The 12,390-nt window shown below is 37.9% G+C and overlaps 1 protein-coding gene across 1 annotated transcript in view; it reads right to left on the bottom strand.

Annotated features, from left to right (window-relative positions):
- The window catches only part of asic4a (acid-sensing (proton-gated) ion channel family member 4a), a 702,368-nt gene extending 692,910 nt beyond the window's left edge, over positions 1-9,458 (bottom strand). The window contains exon 1 of the mRNA XM_068034447.1: positions 8,883-9,458. Coding sequence (XP_067890548.1) covers positions 8,883-9,458 — 576 coding nt within the window. The remainder of the gene's footprint in view (positions 1-8,882) is intronic.
- Positions 9,459-12,390: the final 2,932 nt, after the last annotated feature.

The raw sequence follows: 12,390 nt of genomic DNA, 5'->3' as shown, positions 1-12,390 counted from the left end.
AACACAGTCACTCAGAGTGAATATATCAGATTAACACAGTCACACAGAGTGAATATGTCAGATTAACACAGTCACACAGAGTGAATATATCAGATTAACACAGTCACACAGAGTGAATATATCAGATTAACACAGTCACACAGAGTGAATATATCAGATTAACACAGTCACTCAGAGTGAATATATCAGATTAACACAGTCACACAGAGTGAATATGTCAGATTAACTCAATCACACGGAGTGAATATATCAGATTAACACAGTCACACAGAGTGAATATATCAGATTAACACAGTCACTCAGAGTGAATATATCAGATTAACACAGTCACTCAGAGTGAATATATCAGATTAACACAGTCACACAGAGTGAATATATCAGATTAACACAGTCTAACTGAGTGAATATGTCAGTACCACACAGTCACACAGAGTGAATGTCTGATTAACACCGTCATACAGAGTGAATATATCAGATTAACACATTCACACAGTGTGAATATATCAGATTAACACAGTCATACATGTGAATATATCAGATTAACACAGTCATACATGTGAATATATCAGATTAACACAGTCATACGGAGTGAATATATCAGATTAACACAGTCACACAGAGTGAATATATCAGATTAACACAGTCACACAGAGTGAATATATCAGATTAACACAGTCACACAGAGTGAATATATCAGATTAACACAGTCACACAGAGTGAATGTATCAGATTAACTCATTCACTCAGAGTGAATATATCAGATTAACACAGTCACTCAGAGTGAATATGTCAGATTAACACAGTCACACAGAGTGAATATGTCAGATTAACACAGTCACACAGAGTGAATATATCAGATTATCACAGTCACACAGAGTGAATATGTCAGATTAACACAGTCACACAGAGTGAATATATCAGATTAACACAGTCACACAGAGTGAATATATCAGATTAACACAGTCACACAGAGTGAATATATCAGATTAACACAGTCACACAGAGTGAATATATCAGATTAACACAGTCACACAGAGTGAATATGTCAGATTAACACAGTCACACAGAGTGAATATATCAGATTAACACAGTCACACAGAGTGAATATATCAGATTAACACAGTCACACAGAGTTAATATATCAGATTAGCACAGTCACTCAGAGTGAATATATCAGATTAACACAGTCACACAGAGTGAATATATCAGATTAACTCAATCACACGGAGTGAATATATCAGATTAACTCATTCACTCAGAGTGAATATATCAGATTAACACAGTCACACAGAGTGAATATATCAGATTAACACAGTCACACAGAGTGAATATATGAGATTAACACAGTCACACAGAGTGAATATATCAGATTAACTCATTCACTCAGAGTGAATATATCAGATTAACACAGTCACACAGAGTGAATATATCAGATTAACTCAATCACACGGAGTGAATATATCAGATTAACACAGTCACACAGAGTGAATATATCAGATTAACTCAATCACACGGAGTGAATATATCAGATTAACTCATTCACTCAGAGTGAATATATCAGATTAACACAGTCACACAGAGTGAATATATCAGATTAACACAGTCACACAGAGTGAATATATGAGATTAACACAGTCACACAGAATGAATATATCAGATTAACTCATTCACTCAGAGTGAATATATCAGATTAACACAGTCACACAGAGTGAATATATCAGATTAACACAGTCACACAGAGTGAATATATCAGATTAACACAGTCACACAGAGTGAATATATCAGATTAACTCATTCACTCAGAGTGAATATATCAGATTAACACAGTCACACAGAGTGAATATATCAGATTAACACAGTCACACAGAGTGAATATATCAGATTAACACAGTCATACATGTGAATATATCAGATTAACACAGTCATACGGAGTGAATATATCAGATTAACACAGTCACTCAGAGTGAATATATCAGATTAACACAGTCACACAGAGTGAATATATCAGATTAACTCATTCACTCAGAGTGAATATATCAGATTAACACAGTCACACAGAGTGAATATATCAGATTAACACAGTCACACAGAGTGAATATATCAGATTAACTCATTCACTCAGAGTGAATATATCAGATTAACTCATTCACTCAGAGTGAATATATCAGATTAACACAGTCACTCAGAGTGAATATATCAGATTAACACAGTCACACAGAGTGAATGTATCAGATTAACTCATTCACTCAGAGTGAATATATCAGATTAACACAGTCACACAGAGTGAATATATCAGATTAACACAGTCACACAGAGTGAATGTATCAGATTAACTCATTCACTCAGAGTGAATATATCAGATTAACACAGTCACACAGAGTGAATATATCAGATTAACACAGTCACACAGAGTGAATATATCAGATTAACACAGTCACTCAGAGTGAATATATCAGATTAACACAGTCACTCAGAGTGAATATATCAGATTAACACAGTCACACAGAGTGAATATATCAGATTAACACAGTCTAACTGAGTGAATATGTCAGTACCACACAGTCACACAGAGTGAATGTCTGATTAACACTGTCATACAGAGTGAATATATCAGATTAACACATTCACACAGTGTGAATATATCAGATTAACACAGTCATACATGTGAATATATCAGATTAACACAGTCATACATGTGAATATATCAGATTAACACAGTCATACATGTGAATATATCAGATTAACACAGTCATACGGAGTGAATATATCAGATTAACACAGTCACACAGAGTGAATATATCAGATTAACACAGTCACACAGAGTGAATATATCAGATTAACACAGTCACACAGAGTGAATATATCAGATTAACACAGTCACACAGAGTGAATATATCAGATTAACACAGTCACGCAGAGTGAATATATCAGATTAACACAGTCACACAGAGTGAATGTATCAGATTAACTCATTCACTCAGAGTGAATATATCAGATTAACACAGTCACACAGAGTGAATATATCAGATTAACACAGTCACTCAGAGTGAATATATCAGATTAACACAGTCACACAGAGTGAATATGTCAGATTAACACAGTCACACAGAGTGAATATATCAGATTAACACAGTCACACAGAGTGAATATATCAGATTAACACAGTCACACAGAGTGAATATATCAGATTAACACAGTCACTCAGAGTGAATATATCAGATTAACACAGTCACACAGAGTGAATATGTCAGATTAACTCAATCACACGGAGTGAATATATCAGATTAACACAGTCACACAGAGTGAATATATCAGATTAACACAGTCACTCAGAGTGAATATATCAGATTAACACAGTCACTCAGAGTGAATATATCAGATTAACACAGTCACACAGAGTGAATATATCAGATTAACACAGTCTAACTGAGTGAATATGTCAGTACCACACAGTCACACAGAGTGAATGTCTGATTAACACTGTCATACAGAGTGAATATATCAGATTAACACATTCACACAGTGTGAATATATCAGATTAACACAGTCATACATGTGAATATATCAGATTAACACAGTCATACATGTGAATATATCAGATTAACACAGTCATACATGTGAATATATCAGATTAACACAGTCATACGGAGTGAATATATCAGATTAACACAGTCACACAGAGTGAATATATCAGATTAACACAGTCACACAGAGTGAATATATCAGATTAACACAGTCACACAGAGTGAATATATCAGATTAACACAGTCACACAGAGTGAATGTATCAGATTAACTCATTCACTCAGAGTGAATATATCAGATTAACACAGTCACACAGAGTGAATATATCAGATTAACACAGTCACTCAGAGTGAATATGTCAGATTAACACAGTCACACAGAGTGAATATATCAGATTAACACAGTCACACAGAGTGAATATATCAGATTAACACAGTCACACAGAGTGAATATATCAGATTAACACAGTCACACAGAGTGAATATATCAGATTAACACAGTCACACAGAGTGAATATGTCAGATTAACACAGTCACACAGAGTGAATATATCAGATTAACACAGTCACACAGAGTGAATATATCAGATTAACACAGTCACACAGAGTGAATATATCAGATTAGCACAGTCACTCAGAGTGAATATATCAGATTAACACAGTCACACAGAGTGAATATATCAGATTAACTCAATCACACGGAGTGAATATATCAGATTAACTCATTCACTCAGAGTGAATATATCAGATTAACACAGTCACACAGAGTGAATATATCAGATTAACACAGTCACACAGAGTGAATATATGAGATTAACACAGTCACACAGAGTGAATATATCAGATTAACTCATTCACTCAGAGTGAATATATCAGATTAACACAGTCACACAGAGTGAATATATCAGATTAACTCAATCACACGGAGTGAATATATCAGATTAACACAGTCACACAGAGTGAATATATTAGATTAACTCAATCACACGGAGTGAATATATCAGATTAACTCATTCACTCAGAGTGAATATATCAGATTAACACAGTCACACAGAGTGAATATATCAGATTAACACAGTCACACAGAGTGAATATATGAGATTAACACAGTCACACAGAGTGAATATATCAGATTAACTCATTCACTCAGAGTGAATATATCAGATTAACACAGTCACACAGAGTGAATATATCAGATTAACACAGTCACACAGAGTGATAATATCAGATTAACACAGTCACACAGAGTGAATATATCAGATTAACTCATTCACTCAGAGTGAATATATCAGATTAACACAGTCACACAGAGTGAATATATCAGATTAACACAGTCACACAGAGTGAATATATCAGATTAACACAGTCACACAGAGTGAATATATCAGATTAACACAGTCACACAGAGTGAATATATCAGATTAACACAGTCACACAGAGTGAATATATCAGATTAACACAGTCACACAGAGTGAATATATCAGATTAACACAGTCACACAGAGTGAATATATGAGATTAACACAGTCACACAGAGTGAATATATCAGATTAACACAGTCACACAGAGTGAATATATCAGATTAACACAGTCACACAGAGTGAATATATCAGATTAACTCATTCACTCAGAGTGAATATATCAGATTAACACAGTCACACAGAGTGAATATATCAGATTAACACAGTCACACAGAGTGAATATATCAGATTAACACAGTCACACAGAGTGAATATGTCAGATTAACACAGTCACTCAGAGTGAATATATCAGATTAACTCATTCACTCAGAGTGAATATATCAGATTAACACAGTCACACAGAGTGAATATATCAGATTAACACAGTCACACAGAGTGAATATATCAGATTAACACAGTCACACAGAGTGAATATGTCAGATTAACACAGTCACTCAGAGTGAATATATCAGATTAACTCACTCACTCAGAGTGAATATATCAGATTAACACAGTCACACAGAGTGAATATGTCAGATTAACTCAATCACACAGAGTGAATATATCAGATTAACTCATTCACTCAGAGTGAATATATCAGATTAACACAGTCACACAGAGTGAATATATCAGATTAACACAGTCACACAGAGTGAATATATCAGATTAACACAGTCACACAGAGTGAATATATGAGATTAACACAGTCACACAGAGTGAATATATCAGATTAACTCATTCACTCAGAGTGAATATATCAGATTAACTCATTCACTCAGAGTGAATATATCAGATTAACACAGTCACACAGAGTGAATATATCAGATTAACACAGTCACACAGAGTGAATATATCAGATTAACACAGTCACACAGAGTGAATATATCAGATTAACACAGTCACACAGAGTGAATATATCAGATTAACACAGTCACACAGAGTGAATATATCAGATTAATACAGTCACACAGAGTGAATATATCAGATTAACACAGTCACACAGAGTGAATATATCAGATTAACACAGTCACACAGAGTGAATATATCAGATTAACTCATTCACTCAGAGTGAATATATCAGATTAACACAGTCACACAGAGTGAATATATCAGATTAACACAGTCACACAGAGTGAATATATCAGATTAACACAGTCACACAGAGTGAATATGTCAGATTAACTCAATCACACAGAGTGAATATATCAGATTAACTCATTCACTCAGAGTGAATATATCAGATTAACTCATTCACTCAGAGTGAATATATCAGATTAACACAGTCACACAGAGTGAATATATCAGATTAACTCAATCACACGGAGTGAATATATCAGATTAACACAGTCACACAGAGTGAATATATCAGATTAACTCAATCACACGGAGTGAATATATCAGATTAACTCATTCACTCAGAGTGAATATATCAGATTAACACAGTCACACAGAGTGAATATATCAGATTAACACAGTCACACAGAGTGAATATATGAGATTAACACAGTCACACAGAGTGAATATATCAGATTAACTCATTCACTCAGAGTGAATATATCAGATTAACACAGTCACACAGAGTGAATATATCAGATTAACACAGTCACACAGAGTGAATATATCAGATTAACACAGTCACACAGAGTGAATATATCAGATTAACTCATTCACTCAGAGTGAATATATCAGATTAACACAGTCACACAGAGTGAATATATCAGATTAACACAGTCACACAGAGTGAATATATCAGATTAACACAGTCACACAGAGTGAATATATCAGATTAACACAGTCACACAGAGTGAATATATCAGATTAACACAGTCACACAGAGTGAATATATCAGATTAACACAGTCACACAGAGTGAATATATCAGATTAACACAGTCACACAGAGTGAATATATCAGATTAACACAGTCACACAGAGTGAATATATCAGATTAACACAGTCACACAGAGTGAATATATCAGATTAACACAGTCACACAGAGTGAATATATCAGATTAACTCATTCACTCAGAGTGAATATATCAGATTAACACAGTCACACAGAGTGAATATATCAGATTAACACAGTCACACAGAGTGAATATATCAGATTAACACAGTCACACAGAGTGAATATGTCAGATTAACACAGTCACTCAGAGTGAATATATCAGATTAACTCATTCACTCAGAGTGAATATATCAGATTAACACAGTCACACAGAGTGAATATATCAGATTAACACAGTCACACAGAGTGAATATATCAGATTAACACAGTCACACAGAGTGAATATGTCAGATTAACACAGTCACTCAGAGTGAATATATCAGATTAACTCACTCACTCAGAGTGAATATATCAGATTAACACAGTCACACAGAGTGAATATGTCAGATTAATTCAATCACACAGAGTGAATATATCAGATTAACTCATTCACTCAGAGTGAATATATCAGATTAACACAGTCACACAGAGTGAATATATCAGATTAACACAGTCACACAGAGTGAATATATCAGATTAACACAGTCACACAGAGTGAATATATCAGATTAACACAGTCACACAGAGTGAATATATCAGATTAACACAGTCACACAGAGTGAATATTTCAGATTAACACAGTCACACAGAATGAATATATCAGATTAACACCATCTAACTGAGTGAATATATCAGATTAACACAGTCACACAGAGTGAATGTCAGATTAACACAGTCACACAGAGTGAATATATCAGATTAACACCGTCAGACAGAGCGAATATTTCCGATTAACACAGTCACTCAGAGTGAATATATCAGATTAACTCATTCACTCAGAGTGAATATATCAGATTAACACAGTCACACAGAGTGAATGTCAGATTAACACCGTCAGACAGAGCGAATATTTCCGATTAACGCAGTCACGCAGAGTGAATATATCATGTTTGCACAGTCCCAGAGATTGAATACATCAGATTAACACAGTCAGACAGAGTTAATATATCAGTTTAACACAGTCACATAGAGTGACTATGTCAGATTAACCCAGTCACACAGAGTCCGTATGTCAGATTAACACAGTCAGACAGAGTGAATATATCAGATGACTAGAATCATGTGTTCTTAATACGGAATATTTTCCTGTTCCTTTCACTCTTGCACTTTTATGGGTGTTTTTTTTGAGTAATTACTATCATGTTCAACAGTTGCACAGCAACCAAGTGTCTGAGTGTGTGCATTTATCTAGAGCAGTAGTGACCGATGAAAGGAGCTCTAGTGTCCAACATCACGAGGCAATCGTTGGCCCATTGTGCTGTCAGCCTGGTTTGATAATTCTAGGCTTTACTTACACAGAGGCAGTGAGAGTCAATCTCCATCCCCTCATACAGGCTTCTCTGGGGACATAACCCTGCACATCACAGGCCAGTGGAGGGAAACAACTCTTTAACCCTTTCCTCAACTACTACACTTACTGTACAGTCCACTCCACTTGGACTCTATATACTTAAGGTGACACACTGCAAATCCTATACTTCCGAGAAGCAGCTCTATTCAGCATGCTTGATGAGCTGTCCAGGATTTTAAAGTGTGCCTGTGTTTGAAGAGTGGAATATTTTTTCCCCACCCACCCACAGTCCCTTTTATCAAATGCAATTTGCCTTTCTGGGAAATTCAGTGGAATTAGCTCCTTCATCATTAAACCTTTAGCTGATTCATTGTCTCCTGGGGTGCCAGGCAGCTGTAGAATTGTATAGTCATTTTTCTAAAACCTTCTGTTTCTAGTCTGACTTTTTGCTCAACAAAGGTGGCTTGAATTTCCCCCCAAGGAGAAAGAGTTTTATTTGAGTAAGTTGTCTCTAGGGGATTTTGGAAACAGTTTGATTGAAGGGTTAAATTAAAGAGAGACCTACCACGGAGAAGTTGTGAGCTGAGCAGTAGGAGCCACTGAAGTTACAGTTTTTCAGCATCTCTTCGATTTGGTGACCGGTCCTGTTGAAGATGTCCATCATGTCTGGATCAGGATAGCCCTGGGTAGCAGCCTTGTGGGCATCTTTGCTCTTGGGGGGTAGTCCGGTCATGTTTGCCAGGTGGTAGATATCGGCATCTGTTAGCGCCGTGTGCCGGAACCTGTTCATGTTGCAAATGGTGATGGCGGGGAAGAGGATCTCGTGGCCGGACTCCTCATCCAGTGCTGTCACGTGATGGTAATGGAGGTAGTAAATGGTGCAGTTCACCACCTGGTAGAGGAAGAACAGCAGCGAGGAGAGGAAGGCGAGCGCCCAGAGGCTCTGCTTCACTCCACAGCCACCCGGCACAAAGACATGGTTAATGCCATGCAATGAGCAGGTATCAGCAAAGGTGACCAGGTCAGTGGCGGTGGACTGACAAGTCTCTTCGATCAAGCTCTTCTTGTCGCATTCCACCGTTCCCTTCTGCTTCTCGTCATCCTCCGAAAATGCAATTTTGCAAACGATTTCAATCGGCATCTGGGTTGTGTGTGCAGATGCCTTGTACAGCAGAGATGCCAGAGTCTTTGAGCAGCGGACTGGCTGTGTGACAGAACTTGCTGAGAGAGAGAGAGAGAGAGAGGGAGAGAGAGAGACAGAGGGAGAGAAAGAAAAGGAAAAGGAGAGAGAGATACAGAGAGAGAGGGAGCCAGAAATCAGCTCACAAACCACTGTTTCGACTTGCTGTCTCTCCTCCCTGTTTGATCAGCGTGCTGTGTCCTGCTTATCAGCAGTAATACAGCTGTCAGAGAATGCACTCCTCTGTACACCAGCGTATAAAATGCAGCGTTTACACAAGTGCTAATAGAACTCAGGGCTGCTTAATAATTCATGAGGGAGGCCCATCATCACCCTTATCTTCCACCGTGATGCAACAACTTCGAACCCACTTGTTTGAGTGAGGAGTTTTCCTCTCCCTCATCTTCATTCCAGAAAAACAAGGATTGATTAGAAGTTTTATTCCCTCTTGTTCTCCCACTATTTCTGGGACAGGGGTTTGTAAGGGGTGTGGGAGCAAAGTGTGGGCAGAATTCTCTGATTTTATAACAGATTCTCAGCTGCAATCTCTCTTTCCAGTTTGTCCATCTCGAGCACTGATTAATTGCAGCAATAATGGACAGTGAGGAGGGAGCAATCGGCATCACTCTACCTCCATCACTCAATTTCTGTGACAAAGAAAAGAAGTGAAAGGCTATTGATCTCTGACTTCATTTATCCGGATCAGCTCTGACACAACACACATCTGGATTTCGCCCCTCTCTCTCTAGAGCAGACACTAATGAAAATACTTCAGAACCTGGGAGGAATTTTAATGACTTGTCTTGTGTACAGAACCGACAACATTGCAATTACTCTTTCCCCGACTTAACCCCTTCTCTTGACTCTCAAGGTTCTGTGCCAATGTTGAATGGATATCTCGAGGACGCTGTAACCAATGGTGTGGACCGACACTTTGCTTCCCACTGTAATCAATAGAATGTTACCATGTGAAACATTCTGTCAATGAGAAACACGTTTAATAGACGGCTCAGCAACGCTCTCCAATTCACTTTTTGGAATCTACTTTTCCCATTTATTTCCTCTGATTTTATTTTCTCACTTCTTTCACAGTTGTTAATAACCTTGTAATCTCCCCATCCCCCAGTCACCTCTCAAACTGTGGGACCCCTCCCTGTTCCTCATTTCTCCACTCCCTTACTCTCCCCTCCCTGAACACCTCCTCCAACTGTGGGACTCTACTGGAAAGAAATCTTCTAGCAACATGGAGGGTAGTATGAGTTAGGATGGATCCTATTAGGGACAAAGCAAGTGATATATGTTTAGACGTTGAGGGAAAGGCTCGAATACTTAATGAGTATTTTGTATCAGTGTTTACTAAGGAAGAAGATGCTGACACGTGATGGTAGAGGTAATGGATGGGGTGAATATTAATAGGTAGGGTATACTGGAAAGACTGGCTCTGCTCGGAGAAAATAAGTCACCTGGTCCGGATGGCTTACATCCCGGGTTGCTGAAGGAAGTGGAATAGAGATAGCAGAAGGACTTGTCATAATCTTCCAAACTTCCATAGATTCAGGGGAGGTGCCAGTGGAATGGAGAGTGGAAAATGTGACACCCTTATTCAAGAACAGGTGTAAGGACAGTCCCAGCAACTACAGGTGAGTAAGGTGTTGGAAACAATAATTGGGGAAAAAGAATCAAAAGGCACATAGAGAGGTTTGAGTAAGGAGAGACAGCACAGATTTGTAAAAGGCAGATTGTGTTTGACTAATCTAATTGAATATTTGGATGAAGTAACAGAGAATGTTGATGAAGGGAAAGCGGTGAATGTTGTCTATATAGATTTTCAGAAAGCATTTGAAAAGTACCACATAAAATCCAACTGGATAAAAAAAAATTGGCTTAAGGACAGAAAACAGAGTCATAGAATCTTCGAAAATCATAGAAAGTTTAAAGACACAGAAAGAGGCCACTTGGCCCATCGTGTCTGTGCCAGCAGAAAAACGATCCACCTATTCTAATCCCACCTTCCAGCATTTGGTCCGTAGCCCTGCAGATTACGGCACTCGAGGTGTATATTCAGACTCCTTTTGAATGAGTTGAGGGTTTCTGCCTCAACTACGCTTTCAGGCAGTGAGTTCCAGACCATCGCCACCCTCTGGGTGAAAAAGTTTTTGCTCATCTCCCTTCTAATTTTTCTACCAATCACTTTAAATCTATGCCCCCTCATCACTGACCTCTCTGCTAAGGTGAATAGACCCTTTACCTCCACTCTATCCAGCCCCTTCAACAATCAATCATATCTCCCCTCAGCCTTCTCTGTTCCAAGGAGAACAACCCCAGCCTATCCAATCTTTCCTCATAGCTGCATTTTTCCAGTCCCAGCAACATCCTCGTAAATCTCCTCTGTACCCTCTCTAGTGCCACTATATCCTTTCTGTAATGAGGTGACCAGAACTGTACACAGTACTCAAGTTGTGGGCTAACCAATGAGTTATACAGTTCCAGCATAACCTCCCTGCTCTTATATTCAATACCTCAATATGCCTTCTTAACCACCTTATCAACCTGTACTGCTACCTTCAGGGATCTGTGGACATTCACTCCCTCACTTCCTTTACACTTCTCAGTATTTTCCCATTAATCATGTTTTTCTTTTGCCTTGTTTGACCTCCCCAAATGCATCACCTCACACTTCTCCAAGTTGAATTCCATTTGCCACTTTTCTGCCCATCTAACCAGATCATCAATATCTTCCTGAAGCCTACAGTTATCCTCCTCGCTATCTACCACACAACCAATCTTTGTGTTGTCTGCAAACTTCTTGATCATGCCCCCTACATTTATGACTAAGTCATTAATATATACTACAAAAAGCAGGGGACCAGCACTGAGCCCTGTGGAATGCCAC

The sequence above is a fragment of the Heterodontus francisci genome, chromosome 7, assembly GCF_036365525.1.
Source record: "Heterodontus francisci isolate sHetFra1 chromosome 7, sHetFra1.hap1, whole genome shotgun sequence".
Lineage (NCBI taxonomy): Eukaryota > Metazoa > Chordata > Chondrichthyes > Heterodontiformes > Heterodontidae > Heterodontus > Heterodontus francisci.
Note: the sequence above shows the minus strand (reverse complement) of the source record. Positions and strands in the feature narration are given on the sequence as shown.